Source organism: Clavelina lepadiformis, chromosome 8 (assembly GCF_947623445.1).
Source record: "Clavelina lepadiformis chromosome 8, kaClaLepa1.1, whole genome shotgun sequence".
In the NCBI taxonomy this organism is placed as follows: domain Eukaryota; kingdom Metazoa; phylum Chordata; class Ascidiacea; order Aplousobranchia; family Clavelinidae; genus Clavelina; species Clavelina lepadiformis.
Genome location: NC_135247.1, coordinates 13,334,684 through 13,355,389, shown reverse-complemented (window position 1 = coordinate 13,355,389; position 20,706 = coordinate 13,334,684). Strand labels below are relative to the sequence as shown.

At 35.0% G+C, this 20,706-nt stretch overlaps 4 protein-coding genes across 4 annotated transcripts; 3 read left to right on the top strand and 1 right to left on the bottom strand.

Annotated features, from left to right (window-relative positions):
* The first annotated feature begins 3,067 nt into the window (after positions 1-3,067).
* Positions 3,068-7,451, top strand: LOC143468425 (cyclin-dependent kinase 5-like). Its single transcript, XM_076965622.1, has 2 exons — positions 3,068-3,341; positions 3,880-7,451. The coding sequence occupies exons 1-2, from the start codon at positions 3,174-3,176 to the stop codon at positions 4,597-4,599; spliced, it is 888 nt and encodes a 295-aa protein (XP_076821737.1). The 5' UTR covers positions 3,068-3,173; the 3' UTR covers positions 4,600-7,451.
* Positions 7,452-8,343: 892 nt separating this feature from the next.
* Positions 8,344-11,037, top strand: LOC143468426 (enhancer of rudimentary homolog). The gene is made up of 3 exons (XM_076965623.1): positions 8,344-8,557; positions 8,968-9,107; positions 10,386-11,037. The coding sequence occupies exons 2-3, from the start codon at positions 9,017-9,019 to the stop codon at positions 10,598-10,600; spliced, it is 306 nt and encodes a 101-aa protein (XP_076821738.1). The 5' UTR covers positions 8,344-8,557; positions 8,968-9,016; the 3' UTR covers positions 10,601-11,037.
* A 23-nt stretch (positions 11,038-11,060) lies between these two features.
* Positions 11,061-13,241, top strand: LOC143468424 (uncharacterized). Its single transcript, XM_076965621.1, has one exon. It carries the CDS (start codon positions 11,061-11,063, stop codon positions 12,687-12,689), a length of 1,629 nt encoding a protein of 542 aa, XP_076821736.1. The 3' UTR covers positions 12,690-13,241.
* A 5,227-nt stretch (positions 13,242-18,468) lies between these two features.
* On the bottom strand, positions 18,469-19,491 carry LOC143469420 (zinc finger BED domain-containing protein 5-like). The gene is made up of 3 exons (XM_076967114.1): positions 19,475-19,491; positions 18,945-19,375; positions 18,469-18,749 (listed from the first exon to the last, which is right to left on the bottom strand). Exons 1-3 carry the CDS (start codon positions 19,489-19,491, stop codon positions 18,469-18,471), a joined length of 729 nt encoding a protein of 242 aa, XP_076823229.1.
* Positions 19,492-20,706: the final 1,215 nt, after the last annotated feature.

The following is a 20,706-nucleotide window of genomic DNA, read 5'->3' as shown; positions in this document are numbered from 1 at the left end:
GATGAAATTTGGAAATCAGTCGTTTTTTGTATTCGTTAGGCAGACAAATAGCCTAGTTTCAGAACATCAATCCTCAGACTTAGGAAAGTCTTTGCAAAATTTGTTTCATTTTCAACACACACTTTGTCCTCTACATTTCCCGATACTGCACTTGTCTCGTTGTTTGTAATATTTGGCGTGAATTTGTTAGCCTTAGGAAATATTTTGTGGGTTTTGTGGCGTTTCTAACCTACCATCTTATAGAACAATTGTATTATTGCTATCTTGCATGTTTTGAGATCTTTGGCTTTTCCACTTTTTTCCTGCTCGTTAATTGTTCGGTTCAAAGTCTGACATACAAATACACAAGCAGATAATTTGAGTAGCAGAGACATAAGCAGACAATTTGAGTAGCTGCAGCTTAGCATACAAAGGCATCCTGTGATTGTGAACTTGTAGTTTGTACTAGACTCAATTGTTACCGAACTATAGCTTAAGTGCAAGTTCCGATCGTAAAACATTTTTATTTGGTATTTTCATTTTTTAAATTGTATTGCCCGAGCACAGAACTGTTACCTGGGTCCACTGAACAGGAGCAAATGTCGTTAAAGGCATCACAAGAATAGCGCTTCCGCATGTGTATTGAAATCGAACAGGGGGAGCGGTAACATTAATTTTAGGACATAGGAAACCGAGAAAATAAAGAAAATAATAGAAATTGTATAAACATACGTGTTTACATAATATGTATGTAGAAAATCGTCACTAACAGTAGGAAATCAAGAATCCTAGGAAATATCTTTTACTCTACTTTCAGGAACATCAAGGAAATCTCAAAATTGTGGGCACAAGACGTAGGAAATCAAGAAGACATGTCAACTTGATTTTAATGTAGGAATTTGATTTAGACATACAAGGATGTTATTTCAAGTTGACATCCCGCATTTATCGTACTCGCAGACTAATTTTCGTTTACCTTATCAGTTATTCCCGAACTCAGCAAATGAACACCGGGTAAAATTGACACTTAATTTCCCGGTGGCCAGTGAATTAAGTAAGTAATAAGCAAAACCGATTGCGCAACTGGTTACAAGTTAACAGGTTGCGTTTTTTGAATTTCTAAACAGCAGCTGGTGAATTGGACGCTACTAAATGTTTGGCGTACCTTTCTGCGCTTGTCGCTTGTTTCTATGCCTTTATAAACAGTATTTGTAAAGGCATTGCTTGTTTAGCGCACATCAGGATAAATGTCTTAATAAATTAGTTGAAAACTGCAGTACTATGTAGCAAGGAACATAGAAATCCCACGGAAAAGAGGATAATATAAAGATTTTACTCTGTAGTTTGTCCGCCAAGTGGCGTAAATTCGGCGTGATTGCGCCATACCACGGACCAAGACAACACGTCAAAGAGAGTTTAACGATTAATTTGTGTGTGAATTTCTTTGATTTTGTCCTTTTAACCACAATGTCATGTGCACTGTTTATCTCATGTGCAATGTTTCGACCAATGAGACATAAAATATTATGATTAGACTTAAGGTCTGGCGTATAAACTCTCGCCATTTTTTTGTCTGATAGTTTTGTTTGGAAGGGCTTATATGCCGGTTTATACAAAACAAATCGGTTTATCTGGTAATGAAGATTGCGTGGCTTTGTTAGAGTATTTTTTTGTAGAGTACGTAGGCTAGGCCTAGTCATCAGAGTGCAGCGTATGGCAAGAGCGCACAATAGATTTTTTTCTGAAACGGCATTGCACACCAGGACAAATCAGTGTCTCCAAAAAAAGGAGACACTAATTTTAGCTCTGTTAAAAAATTTGAAATATAAAGCCCAAATAAAAAAATTACAAGTGTTAAGAAGCTCAAAATTAATGTTTAAAATTCATGTCTCAAAAAAAAGGAAAGCATTGATTTTTTCCACCGATTTCTAATGTAAAAGGCTGCATTTTTATCTGCACTGGCTGCACAAACGCCTGGCAGCGTTGGATCACGAGTCGCATTGCACACCAGCATTGTGCCTCCGCACACCTGAGAAATTGGCGAAAACTGCCATACTCTGCAATCTGACACACTTGTCTCTTCACGATAAACTTTTTTTCTAGAGCAGACCGCTTAAACACATATACTGGATAAATGCATAAAACCGTCAGACAAAATAGATACGTCATTAACCGATTTCACCTGCACTTCCGTAGAGATTTGTACGCAGAGACATTGGTTTGTAATAAATACAATACATGAAACATAAGTGAAAATGAAGCAAACAAGCAAAACAAAAACAACAACTAAAATAAAAGAATGTAATATGAAAGACTCATTGATTAAATTGATAGAATCATATGTAATATTCTTTAAAGCAGCTAGTTCTTTAGTTTAAGCACATATTATTTACTTGGCAACTGTGTTAGTTGTTGTTCTAATCCTGAATTAATTTTTAATCGTACGCCACGAGTGCATGGAACTATAAAATAAAACTCTGCAGAAACGAACAATATACTGCATTGGAACTGTGTTACATTTCTGTGGAAGTTATTGATTAAAAAGCTATTTTAATTAGAATAGCAGCTAGAGTATATTATACGTTGACTCTATTTCGGAGTTTGCACTCGGAGACAAGTGTACTGGAATAGATACGAACAATTTATGGAACACTGAAATGTGATTGCAAATACATATAGGCAGCTAAACAACCAAACAATATAACTTAAGTTTACAAATAATTTTGCTGTTATAGAGGTACTAGTACTCCTTTCTCAGAACACGTTCAAATCACAAAAAAAGTCTTTAAAAAACATGCTGACGATGTGCAATTTTTAAGCACAGGATGATACCAAAGCACTTATACTGAAGATAAATAATGTAATATTTCTATAGATATTATAAATAGATATAATAGATGTCATTTTCGATATGTCAAGTTACAAATGCTTATCGTTTGAGTGTTTTTATTGATAAGTTGCATTATGCTTATGAGTTGTGGCACATTGTTTATACACAGTTTTAAGGGGGTAATCCAAGAGAATCTTGAATAACAGTGATATTTGATGCAAGATATTTTAAAGGCAAGTTAAGATAGACAAGTTATGTGTTAGAAAAACGATAGAGAACTAACTGGAAAGAGTTTTCTAAATTATTTTATAGGCCTGCTGTTTTGCATTCTTTATAAGTTGGTTTTAAAATTCTTACTTGCAAGATGCACAAGTATGAGAAAATAGAAAAAATTGGAGAAGGCACATATGGAACAGTCTTCAAAGCAAAAAACCGTGAAACTGGTGAAGTAGTTGCTTTGAAAAGGGTTCAGCTTGATGATGATGATGAAGGTGTGCCAAGTTCTGCTTTACGTGAAATTTGCATTCTCAAGGTATAATAAACAGTTTGTTAAAATTTTGGACAGTAGGCCTACACAATTCTTTCTATGCTTTTTTATGCTGATTAAATTAAGCGCTCCTGCAACAAAAAAACTGTTAACTCATGATCCATTTTAATTTTGCTGCAAGCGTACGTGACTGCAACAGTAAAGGGTGTAATAAAAAGAACAGTTTTCTCTGATTAAATAGCAGCAAGAAAATTGTGAATCGTTTAACTCGAATTAAGCGTAGTTTGACATGAAAACTTCCCCTGGTAAAGCGTTATAATCATTCATACATTCTATTCATAGACGAATAGCGCACATTATTCATACGAACACAAATACCGCTAATTTGCTATTATTCGCCGAATATATTAATGTTAGTATCGACACATTCCTAATGAACATTTACAATTTCTACAATTGATTTTGTGTCTGTTTTCATTAACTTCGCTTTCCAAGCAATGCAATCATAGAAATGTGCATCATTCATATTGTATATATAGCACTTGCACTTTTATTCAGCATTGGTGACTCTTTGTCTTAACAGGAACTAAAGCATCGTAATGTGGTTCGTCTTCACGATGTTTTACACAGTGAAAGAAAAATGACTCTTGTGTTTGAATATTGTGAACAAGATCTGAAAAAATACTTTGATTCATGTGGAGGTGACATAGATGATGCAACAGTACAGTCATTTATGTACCAACTTCTAAAAGGTTTGGGATTTTGCCATCAGCAAAACATTCTTCACAGAGATCTTAAACCACAGAATTTGCTGATTAATAAAAACGGAGAACTGAAGTTGGCTGATTTTGGTCTGGCACGATCATTTGGTATACCTGTTAGATGTTATTCGGCTGAAGTGGTAACATTGTGGTATCGACCACCAGATGTCCTATTTGGTGCAAAATTATATACAACTACCATAGACACATGGAGTGCTGGATGTATTTTTGCTGAGATATCCAATGCTGGTGTGCCACTCTTTCCCGGTAATGATGTTGATGATCAACTAAAAAGAATATTTAAAGTGTTAGGTACACCAAGTGAACGAACATGGCCTGGAGTTAGTAAACTGCCAGATTATAAAATATTTCCAAATTATCCAGCCAATGCAAACTGGCCACATATTGTACCAAAACTCAACACAAGTGGTCATGATCTCTTACGATGTTTGGTAATTTCTAATCCTACAGAAAGATTGACTGCTGAAGCCGCGCTGCAACATGCATATTTTAATGATTTAATGTCATCCAAGTCTAGTTAGATGTTATAGCAAAGTACTTGACATATTTGATAGAGGTCTTCATTTGCTTTTGAAAATTATTCGACACATGAAACATTGCTGTGAGTAGGTGTTTATTTTGTATTATTTAGCATGTTATATTGCAACTACCTTATTATAATGACAAATCCATTACAACTAGATACTAAAAGATCAAATTCAATTTTCGCTTTTTACCAAATTCTGGAAATTTTTTGATCTGTGATCACTGTTTTCAGTGGCTTAAACATTCGAATTTTGAACATCGTTTTCACTGCTCTTAATCCACATTAATATACACATCAGGACACTTCAAGTTGTAATGCAGAAGCAAAGCTAGCTCTATCATACAATACCTGTTGTGAATTTGCTTTTTCATATGTTTGGATGTGAAAATTAAGCATTTTAAAGGCCTTTGGCATGAGCATTGGATTTAAGGCTTTAAGAACCTTTGCTTTAAAAACACAACAATAGGTCTATCGTAGAACAGTGAATTATTCTTTAATGTGCATCACTGTGCTTATTATATGATTTCAGTTTAGAACCATTTCCCAGAACCTTAAAAAAGTAAGCTTACAATCATGTGATGCTATTGTTGTTATTTTACTGTTAAGGTCGAACCTCGTTACTATGTACCCCGTTTGTTACATTTACACCTATGCAGCGTTTACATTTTAAAGTCCCGAATTCTGCTTAAAGCATTATACTTTTTGCTTGCATCGATTACAGCGAACACCTTTGTAACTTGTACATTGATACAACGTCCAATTATTTGCTCTGAAAAATTAAAAGTCTGCCTTTTACACAACGTACACGCGTTTCAGTAATTGATTAAAGCATTTATTACTGCACAGTCAATAATTTGTTAAATCACACCGGTATTATTAATCTGATGCAAAAAAATGGCAGACAATTGCAACATGTTATATTTTAACCAAGTGGTTTTCAACCAACTAACTTTTTGTATTGATTTCTTTGCCGGTCTGCCAAGAAAATCCGTTTGGTTTTGTTTATAGTTTTTGATTATGAAAGATAAAGAAAATAATTTCTGCACACAATGATTTTACATCAGACCTAATCAATGAAGTGTGTTTTGTAAGGTGTTGTGTTGGTCCTCCCATGCCGGTGGCTAGTAATATTGTAACTCAAGTAATGCTTGCCGTCTCTTTTGTTTGTCCTTTTTCGCATTATTATGCAATCCTATTTTAAGTGTCGTACAAATGAATGTGGCAACGTCAAGCAGGTGCAGCGATTGTAGTTGAGTTAAATTTAAATTGTTTTGTTTGCTTTTTGATTAGATTTAACATGTTTCTCATTCAGTAATACCTTAAAGCCTGGCTGCAGTATTTATTAGCTCAGTACAGTGCTGTACCACATAGTAATTAAAGTAATTGCCAAAACAACAAACATCTAATTCACTTCATGTATACGAAATGACATTATTCTGCAGTTTAATTAGTAAATGTTTATGAGGTAATTTTAATATTATTTTTTTAATTTGGTGTTTTGTACATGGACCTTTGCTTACCTACTTGGCTTGTGGTTACAACAAACTATAGATTCCTATATAACCAACTCATTTTCAAAGTTCCGACCGGGTGTACATTATAACGAGGCTAGACTGTATGGTGTGTAATTGATTTTATAGGAGTTCAAACACTGCAGTTGATTTAAAGCATTGGAAAACATGGTGCAAGTATTGTGCTATGTAGAGATATAACGATGCCGATGTTAAACATCGGAAAACCGATCTATCGTCCACTTTACCTTTTTTTGCATGTTTTGTTTAACCTTTGGCTCTTTTATGGAACTGCTTTTCCACCTTTTATTATCTCTCTTAACGAAGAACGTTTACTAATATCGAAATAAAATTCTTTAAACTTTAAACAAAAAAAGATTGAACATCACATGCCTTTATTGAAAAAAATGGTCTTCCACAGAAGAAGAAAAGAACAAAAGTAATTAAAATGACAATGAAAGCACGAATTAACTATTTTCATTCAAAAGTACGTTACGTTTTAGCTACTTATACATCACCCTAACCACATATTATTATCCAAGCTTACAGTGGTTTTCTTTAGTTTTGCTTTGGCGGCCGCTAAGAAATTTTAAAAGACCACAACCTATTAAGTATTAACCGGAAATTGTTAATTTTCTGCTGGAGTTACAGAAATGTAACTTTTGAGAGACCGTTTCAGTCTCCAAAAACACCTTAACATTGCACTGTGCTTGTATGTATAAACACAGGTTTGCAACTGCAAAAGTGGCAAGTTACCTATTAATGTTTGGGAAAACCTAAAAATCACATATTAAACTGTATGGGGCAGCACGCAAGAAAAATACCACATTGCATTAAATTTTGCTTTTTGTGAAAAGTCACAAACATCGGTCAATGCCGAGAATGATGACAAGATCCGATACATCGGCATCGGTACATCTCTACTGCTGTGCTAATTTTATACTTTAATACTCAGATGGCATATTTTATTTGTTGTTAAAAAAGACCTTCCAAATGTTGTTTGTATGAACTACAAATACATATTTGGTGTACGTATGTGTTTTAATGTGCTGCGTAGAAATAACATACCGTATATTGCTTTAATTTGAAGTAGAAGCAGAAAATTTATGCAGTTTTCTTTAATGAGCTATAAAGCTAATGTGTATAATGGTGTATCAACAGTTGTATAATGTTCACATGATGTAAACGGATAATAAAAGATTTACTTTTTACGATTATGTAATGCATTGACACATTGCTAATGGTTTCTGATTTATGTTTTCACAGAGGGTGTGCGTGTGCAATAGAATGCTGTTCTTTCATAATTTCTATATTTTTTTTCTTTGTTTTACTTAGATCTGTGTTAGGAAAAATGTAATAATTACTTTCGTTAGTAAACTTAAACAGCACATAACTGTGTGTGCTTTGTCTAACTGCATCTTGTTTTTGTTTCGATTACAAAAACTCTTCAACAAATTTCAGCTATTTCATGTAAGGGAGAAGCCAAGAAAATAGATTTGTTGCCAAACAGGTTTACATTTGCTTGATAAATTCATCATCATGTGCTATGTTGCATTGATATTTCATAATTAAGTTTTAAGCTAATTGTTTAGTCACTTAGTGCATTGACATTGTGGCAGTTGGCAGTTGGCAGTTGGCAGTTGGCAGTTGGCAGGTTACAGTTCTGTGGAGACACTGAATGTTTCAACATTGAAAAACCCAATACCAATAATAATAGACAGCTCATTGTTTGGAAGTAACAATTTTGATAAATTCCATTTTGATAATAATGAAAAGAATGTTGTGTAAAAATCTTAAACTTTATTATATTTCCTTATATCATGAACACTCCATAACAAGTGCATAATGTGCTGAAGTGCCTTTTGTCTTTCTCAGGCCACTTATACATGCGGTATTTGAAATGACTGCAACCGTAGAGGTTTTATTTAACTACAGTGCATGAATTTCATTGATTACATTGAAATACCGGTACTTATCACAAAGTTTGTAATATACTAACCATACCCATGTATGAGTTGCAATTGTAAATGCATTAATTTAAGACCGATATTATATCCCAGAATGAAAAATGTTCGTTGATTAGCAAAAAACTGCTTTATTGCAAAATTGGCCAAAAGACTGGAGTTGTAATGATTGAAAGATGTTCTGAATATTCCACACATATTAAAACTCTACGAACTGACCAGATAAATAGGTCTTTACTCAACGAAAAATTATAGAACAAGTTTTGTAGATTGTATGTGTAGTGTCTATTCTTGTCAAGTTTTTGCTTTGGTTTTACACAAGACTGGTAGAAATATAAAAATTACAGATTGTTTTGGTCGTTGATCCAGACAAAATTGGTTCCAGGAGTCCCTGCTCTGTAATGCAAACTCTTTATGACAGCACAAACGGATCTTTTGGTCTACGGCTCTGCAGCTTAATGAAAATTGTGTTATAAGGGTAGGTTTATTTACTTTCAGTGTTGTGCAAATGAGAATTATAAAAATAGTGCAAGGGGCCCAAACTTTCGACTTTGATGTTTGTGAAAATCCAAACGTGAAAATAGATAAAGAAGTTCAAACCTAAATGATAGTCATCGCAGATAAAGTGTTTTAATTAAATTATAATTATAAACTGACTGAGCGATTGGTTCCCTAGCGAAGAATAGAACAACTTTTGGTGGTTGTTTACGAGCTAAGTAGAAAAACCTGATTTTGCAAAATTGACCATGACTCATGCATAAAACATAACTCAACTTTGATGGCTAAACTTTGACTAATGAATGCAATTAAAGTAGTACAGTATACTAGACTTTTTATGATATATAGATGCCGTTTATGAATACAATTGTTTTTGTACAATTCATACAGGATTTGTTTAGTTTTTCATTCAGTAAACGCCATATTATATACTTGTGCAATGTCCCATACAATCTTACTGGTACAACCAACAAAAAAGCCAGAAGGTCGAACATATTCCGACTATGAATCTGTAAATGAATGCATGGAAGGTAAGGTGTTTTTTACTCCCAATTAAAAATATTGTAAACATAAGAAGGTTTTAATAAATTATAATTATCGTGCCATCATTATTCATGATGGCATGATAATCACCACACAATGCAAAGGTAAGTGAACCATGATTGTGTATGAACTAGGAAGCGCATGGGAAATAATCGAGACTGCTTACTTGTAAAGCGCAACGTTGATTGGAAAATTTGCAACAGCCAGAAAACTGATACATTTTAGTTACCATTATTTTTATAGCTCAATTAATTTTTGTAGTATGCTTTACAATTCAAGGCTATTAAATTATTAAATGTCAGCATCTAGAATAGAAAATTTACATGTATTTAAGTTGGAAATAAGTTTTTCATTACAACATACAGTACAAAAGCAACGAGTTTTTAAAAATGTGCACAAGCCAGTGTTGTAATGACTCAAGTCACTTTATTAAATTACTTGGCTTGACTCGAGTCTCGGGAAAGTAACTTGACGCAAGTCATTAAATCTTAGTTGTTAATTTATTGACCAACTGAATTACAAACATTTGATTTCTTTGCGAACGATCGGTTAAACGTATAGTCACTGTTACTTCTATGTGATGCCACTTCACCAAGGGTGTTAAGTTGTTTATGTTCTATTTTTGATGATCGAACAATGCACCGTTATGAGTATGAAGCACATCCTTCATCTGTGTGTGGTGCAATGCTGGAGCTTGTAACACATGGGATAGCAACATATCAGTCATTTTATCAGTAGTACTTCATTCATTCATAGATATAGGAGGTTAGGTCAAGAGGTGAGGGAAGTGGACATGCTAAAAGTTTATTTTAGTTATTTAGGGTTTAATTAAACTGAATTTTAGATTACAAGGTAGATTTAGGTTTTTATATTGTAAAGTTTACGTTAGGTTAACGGTAGCGATAATATTGCCTTCTTCTCTGTACGAATTGATTGCATTATATTTTAGCATGACTTGACTTGACTTGAGCAATTTAGTAATTTGACCCGACTTGACTTAAGTCAACTTCCCAAATGACTTGACTTGAGTCTTAAAAAAATGACTTGGTTACAGCACTGGCACAAGCAACAATAAGTTTAACTTGTTAAAAAGAGTCAGAGTGGAAAAAGTAACCTATGTTATTTTGTAACAATAGAGGCAAAGCTTTTTTATGCAACCAATCGTTGCACATTGTGTGCTTTCATGCTAAAATTAGTATAAATGTTAAATGTACATGCCTTAATGTTACAATTTAGCTGTTATTGCATCTCATTGTGTATTTTAGGTGTTTGCAAGATTTATGAAGAACATTTAAAGAGAATGAGTCCAAATTGTCCATCCATAACATATGATATTAGCCAGTTATTTGATTTCATTGATGAATTGGCTGATTTGTGCTGCTTAGTTTATCAAAAGAATACATCTACATATGCTCCATACAACAAAGATTGGATAAAAGAAAAGATATACATCTTGCTACGAAAGCAAGCAGGAAGATAAAGAGTCATTTAAACGGAGTCTTTAAAACAATTGTTCTGGTCACAGACATATGAATTCAGTCTGTGGTGTTAATAGCACTATTTCTCATAATAGTGAAGCATTTTTTTATATGTGCTTATAGGATCTGTTATTATGTAAACTATAACTTTAATGCCATTTTGATGTGTGTGAGAGTGAAGTTTATTTTTTGACACTCTTGATGAATCTTATTTAGAGTGATGTAATGATGTTTTAACTTTTCCATGCATAACTTGGGAAGAAGTGATAAAATTCTTAGTCAATGCTATCCATAAGAAATAAGTCTTCGTGTTTTTAACTGCATAATTTTGATCAAACGTCTACAGTTGCTACTTAGCTGAACAGGAATACTGTTAAAATTTGATATGTGACATAAGTCTTTAGGGAGCAATGTTATTTGTGATGCTTTTATATAATAGGTAGTATTTAGGTAAATTCTGGCATGGATTGGACAACTGATGTGTGTAGTATGAATAAAAGTAGGTATAAAAATCAAATGTGTTGTCATTTAAACGATATTATGAAGGCAACATGTAGTGTTGACGTGCCCGAAGTTGTAATAGCAGAATGCAGACATGAGAAGAATGGTTTGTATGATTTCATGCTTCCATCTGCTTTGCTTCGACGTTGGAAGGCTTCTTATTTAAGTGAGGAAAGTGCTGATGAAGAAGTACAATTATGTTTGAAAAAGTTGCACAATCTGTACAGGAGTATGCCAGTGTTCATTGAAGCCATCAAACTTGAAAGAACAGTTGTATTGTTTAAAGTCAACAAACAATTGCTGTTCAAGACTATAATTTTTAACTTTGCGAAACTGTCATCATCAAGTGTCCAAGAAGGTAAAAGTAACTCGGATAAATTCCTAATTTGCTACTTATCGGATAATGCTACTGATTCAAGAATTCTATCTGTAGCATCACTGTACGAATGTAGTCAAAAGAATTATTTATTTATATCCAGGCAAGCTACATACTTAAATGCAGATTATATAAATGAAACTTTGCAATTGAAAATTCCATTAGCCAGTAGTATGCCTGGCCATCATTCTATCAGTGCAATACTGAACGTTTTTCAGAAATCTGAATTTTTTGATTGCAAGTATGATGATGTTACTGGAAATAACAACCAGCTTATTTTCAATCGGGAACATAAAGTTAAGTGCTTAAAATGCAGGGAACTGCTTCACAAAGTAGACTCTACAAAGTTTAGCCTGGATGCTGTGGCTTTAACGAATATTGCAAAATTATTTGAGATTGTATTACATGCTAAAGTATCTGAACAAGGAAGAGCCATGTTGGTTAACATTGCTGCTCAGTCAAAGGCTTTGTATGTGTATCAGTTCACATTAGCCTTCTTGCAGTACTGCCACTTGAAATATAATGCGGAGAATGCTGTCGGATGTTCATGTCTTGACCTTGTCTCGCTACTCCTTGGGCCTGTCCATACAACGTTATCTGTTCAAGATATTTTTGAAAAGTGTAAGCAAGATGTTACAGAAAGTTACACTTGCAAATACAATGTTCATATGAACTGGTTGCCATTGGTTGATAAACTATCAAGAGGTATTTTAAAACTCTCTCTCCTGATGATTTCTCCTTCTTCACCAATTAATTTTGGATCAGATCCTACCACCAGCAATGTTTCTTCTGTGTTTATGTTGTACAATTACTCCCGTCTCGCAAGTTTATTAGATACTCACAAACAGAGGGTCATTTGTGGTGTTTATCCTCCACTTCCACCAGTTGAAGATGTTGATGTTACACTATTATGTGAAGATGATGAAAAGATAATTTTAGATCTTTTATGGCAACTACCAGACGTACTATTATTTTATGACAAATGCTCTGTAGATATAAAAGTTGAAACTTTTAGACCTCATAGCTTAGTAGTTTATCTTCATCAGTTAAGTAGAAAGATAAGTGTGTATTATAACAGACACCATGTATTGGGTGATTGTCTGCCCCACTTACTTTGTGTTATGCATGCTCGGATATATTTTATTAAAACAATTGTGCTGGCCATGAAGGAAATATTTTTTAGACTCAAAGTTACGCCTTTGAGTCAAATGTAAGTTTTTAACTGAGTTAGATTGTGGTAGCTTAACAAGGAAAATTTTTTATGTATTGGCTAGTGCCATTGCATTTTTTTAATATATGGTCTTAGTTTCATATTTGTCTTGAATGTGACTTAAGTCATGCATGCCCTTGAAATTTGTGGCATCATTGTTATTTCAAGCGTACCTTATGTGTTACACAAACAAACATCTTTCAGTTTCCCTGATGGTCGGAACTTGGGCAGTAAAATAGTAGGATATTTTAAAATTTTATTTTCTGTTTAGGAATGTATTGCAGAATTATAGTGTATCTTTTGCCTAAGCACATTTTTCAATTTCTAAAATTCTGGTTTCATGTGAAGTATAATTAATTACTGAATACTCTTTAACATGTAACCTTAAACGTGAATGGTTTTGCTTTAGTATTTAGTAGCAGGTTAAGTTGCAGCCAAGACAAGTGTTTTTTTTGTTAACTACTGCTAATTTTCATTTCACTAATTTTGTGTGAATAAGCAAGGTCAAGTAGGGCATTGATTAAATTGTTTTGAAATAAATGATATTATAAGTGTGTTATTTTGATCTCATATAGTTAGTGATGCTATATAGTGGTTAGTTTGCAAAATTTCAGAATCTAATGTTCGCTGCTTTTCCATTTTTGTATCTTTCCTTGGGTAGATTGAGAATAACTAGTATTAAAGACCAGAAAGAATTTTCAGCTTCTAAGGAACTGGTGTAAACCTTTCATGCCATATTTTCACAATATTTATTGTGAAATTCATAACAAACTTTTCTAGTTTTTAGTCTCAAAACGGTCAACATTGGCACGACCTAACATTCAGTTAATAATAAAGGATGTTCTTATGGTGTTTGACTTGGTTTTAATGGTCCAACATTTTGCAAACCCATGCGGGTGAGCTTGGTCAGGGCAGATTAAAACAGTTATTATAATAATATACATACATTACTGTGATCTGCTCTGACGAAGCTCACCCGCATTTGTCTGCGAAACGTTGGCTAATTAAAACGAAGTCGAACAACTAAAAAAATCCTTTATTGAAATTATGCCTGATGGCAAACAGTATGACATTCAGTTGGTTTGGTAGGACCGTCGTTTCAGTCCATCTGATTACAGTAATACGTTTAAGATGTTTCTGCTTCTGTGAAAACACTAGCGTATTTAGGGGAGGGGCATTAGGCCACGCGTATAACTAATAACCACATGATAGGTTTACCAGCCGACAAATAACTTACATCCTTGGATGTTCGCAATCTGTGTAGTTGGTAGTGATTAGCGTCGGTTAGTGGTTCGCACTATGGTCTCGCAATGAATGTGGCTCGTGATCCGTATTCGATACCCATTGGCGTTACCGTTGTAATGCCCTTGGTGCATTAATGACACTTGCTTCTGTTGAGTGGACAGTTCTATATTCGGGCAATACGCAACAAAAAAGGCTTTCGCCGGAAAAAATTGTGCGTTCGAAGCTATTTTTCACAGTCTCTTGTTAACCTACAGGTGGCTTTACACCAGGGGTCGGTAACCTACCAGTTTTTCAAATTGTAGTACAGTAATTATATGGCCTATCGAGTGCTATTATTTAAAACGTATCGTCCTTACAATATCTGACATTGTCTACACATGAGACATCATATTTTATGGGTGGGAACAAAGCTATGATTCATATTCAAATGAGTTGGAGTGTAATTCTTCTAATATTTAATTAGTACAATTACATTTTGGAGCATAAGAATTGGACTTATATGAATGTTGTGTTTGCTATAAGAAACAATAAGCGATAGCGCAAACAACGGAGTCAAGAGTTAAAGAGACAAAGACGTTCTCAAGAACAAATAAAGCCTTTGGCTTTAGATAAATTCAATACATTAATATAGCCATCGCTATAGTTCGATCGCAATCTTTTGTCTTTGTTCACGGATACTTCACGCTCATAAGCTAGTAGAAACTCTGTGCCAGTGTTCGAAAGTTTTAGCTTGCAGAAGGTAGCATCAATTAACGTATTTGGCAGTTCACCTTTGAAGTTTAGTTTTAGTGTTAACTGTAATTACAAGAGCTGAGTTAATAATAGTAATCAAGTGTATGTTATTCAAATTTTTAGCAACCTTAGAATGTTGACAAAACCTAGAAAAGTTGATGCTGAGTGCAGCTGTTTCAATGAAGTGTGGGAGAACAAGTACTTTTTCACTAACCATTTTGGTAGACCCAGTACGTGTTTGATTTGCAATGATTTTGTTGCTGTAAAGAAGGAATTCAACATAAAGTGCCATTATCACACAAAGCATACCAGTTTTTCCAAGTTCATAGGTCAAACGAGGAAAGACAAACTTAACCGACTTTAAAATAGTTTAAAACAGCAGAATTCTGTAATCCAAAAACAAACCATTGAATCAGAAAATAATACTCTTGCTGTCTACAAGTAGCAAAATTGATAGCAGAAGACAAGAGACCGTTAACTAATAGCGAAGTTGCGAAAAATGTATGATGGCTGTTGCTGAAACCGTATGTCCTTAGAAAAAAAAACTATATTCAGACTTGAGTACTTCAGCAAGAACCGTAACCCGACGAATAGAAAATATGTCAGAGGACGTGAAATCTTGCCAAAAAGATTGCTTTGCACATCTACAGTTCTTCTCAATAACGATAGATGAGAGCGCAGGCACGACAGATACAGCTCAGTTGGAAGTGCTTCTTCGTGGAATAAACAAAGATTTTCATTTTGTTCCACAGGAAAAACGCAACAAGTCGTAGCAGGTGCGGCGAGCAAAACAATTTTTTGACAATGTGAGATACATATAGCTGAAGCTGACACATTGAGATACATATGAATAACACTGGTCAACAATTTTTGAAAAATTTTTTGCTTCCGTTAAGAAAACAATTGATTCTTATGTATTTTTGGACGCTGAATCCAAAAATGTCGGTTAAAATTGCTGATTAGCTCTAGTTTAAAAGATAAAAATTTTTTTCATTTTTGTATGTTGATCTATATATGGCAAGCCTTGGTGCACTTTATTGAACACAACAGTAACAATCTACAAACAGTGTAATAATTGCAAGCGTTTTTATTTCAGCATAGCATATGCAACAAATAACTGCCACTTTCCAAATATAAATTTCTAATCTATTTTATCTGTTATATTCCTTTTGGCCTGTAACTCGTATACGGTTAATGGAGCATCCCTAGATATCACCCAGCAAAAGTGAGCAAGCATTGATTGATTCTGTTTTCCATGGTACCTCTTTTGCATTGAAGATATGCATTGGTGAAATCGCTCACCATGCTAATCACTAACATCTCCACAGTTTGGTGGAAAGATCCAGGTGCGAGTTCAAAAAGTGTATCTTCAGTGACATATTGCACTCCATGCATCTGTATGCTTTAATGAGATTTACACCAATTCCGTGTAGTTGTCAGCTCTTTTGTTCCCCAAGAATTTTGTGGCCTGCAACTTAAACGCTTCCCATGCAATTTTCTCTTTGTCAAATAACACTTGATCAAATTTACCGTCTTCGAAGATGATGATTCTGCCAGAAGATTCCATTGCTGTAGTCTAGAGCTGAAGTCTAAATTTCTGATTTAACTTTTGGTAGTTCCAAATCCCGGATAAGATCGTGCAATTCATTTTGAGATATAAGGTGTGGTTCTTTGGAAGATAGTGTTTCAACGTAACGTGAATTCTTTAGGTACCTCAGGAACAGGAAGTAATTCTCCATGCAGTACGGGACGAATTGCTGATGGAATATTTGTGTATTGAATACTTTGCTTCTTCTTTCTCGACAAACCTTTACAAACCGGGGGGGGGGTGGGGGTCGTGCAAAAGTAGTAATCGCTAATGTGGTCAGTAGGTTCTCTCAAAACCATTGGAACAGCAAAGGGCATACATTTTCTTTTTCCGTTTAGCCATTGCCAAAGATTTGCACCACAGGAGTTACAGCATATGTGAGGGGCCCAACTCTTGTCCTGATCACCAACTTTACATCCAAAATACAAGTTGAATACAAGGTTTGCTTTCCTGACCACAGCCGTTATACTTCGCTTTTGTGAAGAAAAAGTTATTTAACCACAAATCTAGTAGAAATTGTCTGCATTTTTTATGCATTTACGAGGCATCTGCAGAAAGAGCAGTTCAGACTACACACATGAAGCAAGCAAACAACCCAACTCAAACATACGTCAAAATCAAAAATAATATGAATAGAAACGTCATCTACCTTCAAAAAAATATATTAAGTGCCCAACTCTATCTGGCAGATGCAAGCTACAACAGATAAACGCACACTTCTTTCCGCGTTAGCAAGTAAAGCACATTTTGGCATGGTGCCATATCTCAAAAACTAGAGCTAATCAACAAATTTAAAGTTGATATTCGAGATCAGTGACCCCAAATTAGCCAAGATTGACCTCATTCGTTTCAGAAGCAAATTGGCTGTTGACCAGTGTAATCAGTGTCAAGGTTAAGAAGCGGGCATTTCCAATAAAGACTTCTTATTAGCATAGATGCTGGAAAACAACCTGGGAACGTAGGCCTACTAAAAGGAGTGTTCACACGAATTTATTCAGAGCAATTTTCCAAATATCAATCGACAGTTGAAGTGTTTATCAAAAAACACTTTTGCAAGAAAGGATGTAATGGTATGAAATATAACACTACATTCCTCCCCCGCTGCGGAAGGAAAAAGTCAACGATTTAAATGTAACATACTATTGATAACAACGTGAGCATGAACAAACAACAGTCATTTACTAAAGTTATGGAGAAATGAATGAAACATTACAAATGATAATACAACTACATCATGGAAGGAAACTCTGAGAGCAACATGTTTTACAAATACCGTTTGAACTGTTCGTATTGGAGATTTTCATCGGCAATACGGCACGCGAGTAAGTCATAAAACTGCTGCAAGAGAGCCAAATGGATAGCAGATGTGGCCGCTATCATGGTTTAGATTTTTCCTGGTAAAGGAAATTGTGGAGCCAGCTGAAATGTTTCCTTCAGTTACTGGAACCAAGATAGAAGATCTGCAACCGAAGTGGTTGGTGGTGCAGGAAATGCAAAATCTGGCACCAAAATGTTTTTTCCAAACGGCTGAAATTGTTTTTGTACCGGACGAATCACCTTTCGTTGCCATTCAGCCAGATCAACGGGCCGAGGCATGAAGTAACTAGAGCCTTGTTGATAAGGTCTGATAAGTGGTAGTTGAGGCGAGGGAGGCGACTGTGGAAACGGTAAATCGGGTCGTGTGAGATCAACAAAGGTAACTGTAAGTCCAAAAACAAGTTAGACTTAAATAAAAAATATTTAGTTGTAAGCAACTATATTGGATAAAGGTTTTTACTTTTAATATTTATTGGTTAAGCTTTTTTGTCTTATATATGTCACAAAAAAGCAGAAAGCACATATTTATCATTTAATTATGACAGAAGTGGCCAGTCGGTGGTGGCAGCCAGTATGATGTTACAGTGAAAAAAGCAATTCTCAGGACTTAAGCGTTTGAATCTAGTATGAATAGAGTGTTTCATGTGGCCAACAAGAAATTGATATAATTGTCGCGTATTTAAGTGAATAACAGGAATATCTTATGTAATTAAGCCCAACCTAGCTTACAGTTGCTCTATTTGTATAAATGACTGCAAATGCTACGCGACGGTGGTCGGACGATTCAACCCAGCCGCTGATAACTGTGGATATTCTTTTGCAACTGAAATCCAAAATTCAGCCAAAGTATCAAAGGCAATCTTTAAATCACGGTCACTTGACATGTCATCCAATGTTTCAATCATATTTGATGATAGATGGTGAGTTTTTGATGAAGTGAAGAGTGATAGGCTAATATCCAGTCGTGTTGTTGTGGTGTGGTGTCTTCGGGAAAATATTTATCAAACCATTGAGAAAGATTATGAAGATGACTAATTATGGATTGCTTCCCAATGTTTTGACTAAATTCGTTTTTTTCGAAAAAGTCGTTCAACTCAGAAAACATATCCATTCTTCCACTTTGAACTCGGTTAGCCCAATGTTGAATTTTCTTTATGAAGGCTTTGATCTTGTTATACGCTGCTAGAATGTCAATTGATTCGCTTTGCAATGACAAATTTAAACTGTTTATCTTCTCAAAAATACAAGATAAGTAGGCCTACAGCAGGTTTGTGAACCAGTCAGGGTCGGTAAGATTTGCAGCAAGTTCGTGTTTTCTTTTCGTAAGAAACAAGTATACTTCATTTCGCAGCTCATACAAACGGGTGAGAACTTTACCTTGCGATAACCATCTCACTTCTGAATGAAGAAGAAGACTTTTGTGCTCCGAGCCCGTTTCGTCGCAGAGAATGGCAAATAATCTTGTCTGGAGAGGTCTCGATTTAATATAATTAACAATTTTTACTGCTGAATCGAGAATACATTTTAATTGTTGGTCCAGTTTTTTGCTAGCAACATTTTCTCTATCAATAATGCAATGCGTAAAATTGATATGGAGTGCAATTTGTAACACTCTTGCTAAAAAGCCTTTATGTTTTCCTACCATAGCCCCAGCCTCATCAGTACAAATGCTAATACACCATTCCCACGATAATCCATAATTCTGTAGTCTTGTATCCACTGCTGAGAATATGTCTTCACCAGTACATGTTCCAAATATCGCCATGCACATGAGTAATTCTTCTTCAAGCTTCCCATTGGCTATATACCTAACGAACACAACCAGTTGCGCTACACCCGGCACATCCGTGGATTCATCCAACTGCAAAGCCTATTTTCCTCGTTTCACTGTATCAATGAGTTGGCACTTAATATCTTGAACCATTTCACCGATACGTCGGCAAAAGGTATCAGCAGACAGTGTTATTCATTTTATTTTCTCAGTTATCATGTCTCTTTTCATAATTTGACTGATTGCAATAGCAGCAAGTTTTATGAGTGTTTCTTCGATGGTGTTTGGTTTTTTATCTTTTGCGATTAAATATGCCATTTCATACGATGCCTTTTGAGATTTTTCTCAGATTGTGACGCACTTTATCACGGTTTTCTTTTGACTTACCAATTCTTTTTCTAATCAGCGGAAAAAAGACTATTGGTTTGTCAATGAATTTTGGATGTTTTGCTGTAATATGGCGTTTCAATTTCCCTGCTTTCAGGCTCTCGCTGGCAAAAACCTCGGAGCAAACAACACATCGAGGACGTGGCTCGTCATTTATAAGAATACATGTGAAACCAATCTTTATAAGTTCTTCGCTGTAGTTTCGCTTGGGCTGGTTTGAGCGATGTATTTGTTTCCGATGAGGGCGAGGATGAGAGTCAAACGTCAAACGCTGATCTCCATTGCTTGAAGATGCAAAGATTTTTGTAGGTAGGCCTACATCCAGTGTTCTGTTCTTACTTATTTCTTCTGCAATTTCCACGGAGTGCTCTTTGGTACCGGTAGTATTCTTCAGCAACCAGTTTTTCAACATTATTAGTGAATAAAGCTAGCTTAAAAAACCTTAACTTTGCTAAACTTTAAAGTTAGGCTACTCAGAAATGCCTTAACCTTAACAAATGCAACAGTAGCCTACATTCTTAAATTAAAATGAACAGATCTCACTATTTGTCCTATTAAGCAATTCCACACTGACACAACTGCTGCTAACCTCGCATTGCGAAATTGTAACAAAAAAGGCATGACTGGTGGCATACAGGGTCAATCGGCAGGGACGGCTTCCAACCTGCCATTTACCAACGTTATCACCAATGTAAACGTTGGTCCGTGAAATAAAGAAGTAGGCCTAACCTCTATTTTAATTTCATGGAAAACGGGTTGCAAAACCCACTGTCAATACTACGTTGTTGGAATAGATAGCCAAAGGTTGAATGTTGTTATTGCAATTGCTTTACTGTGCTAGATTGCAACTTTAGTTTGGTGTTACCGCTAGCTGCTGCCGAATTTTATACAATAGAAATTGTTTTATAGTTACGACCTTGGGGCGTTCATAATCTTTTTTAAATTCGAGGAATAGTTTCTGAGTCCTTTGCATCATGTCGC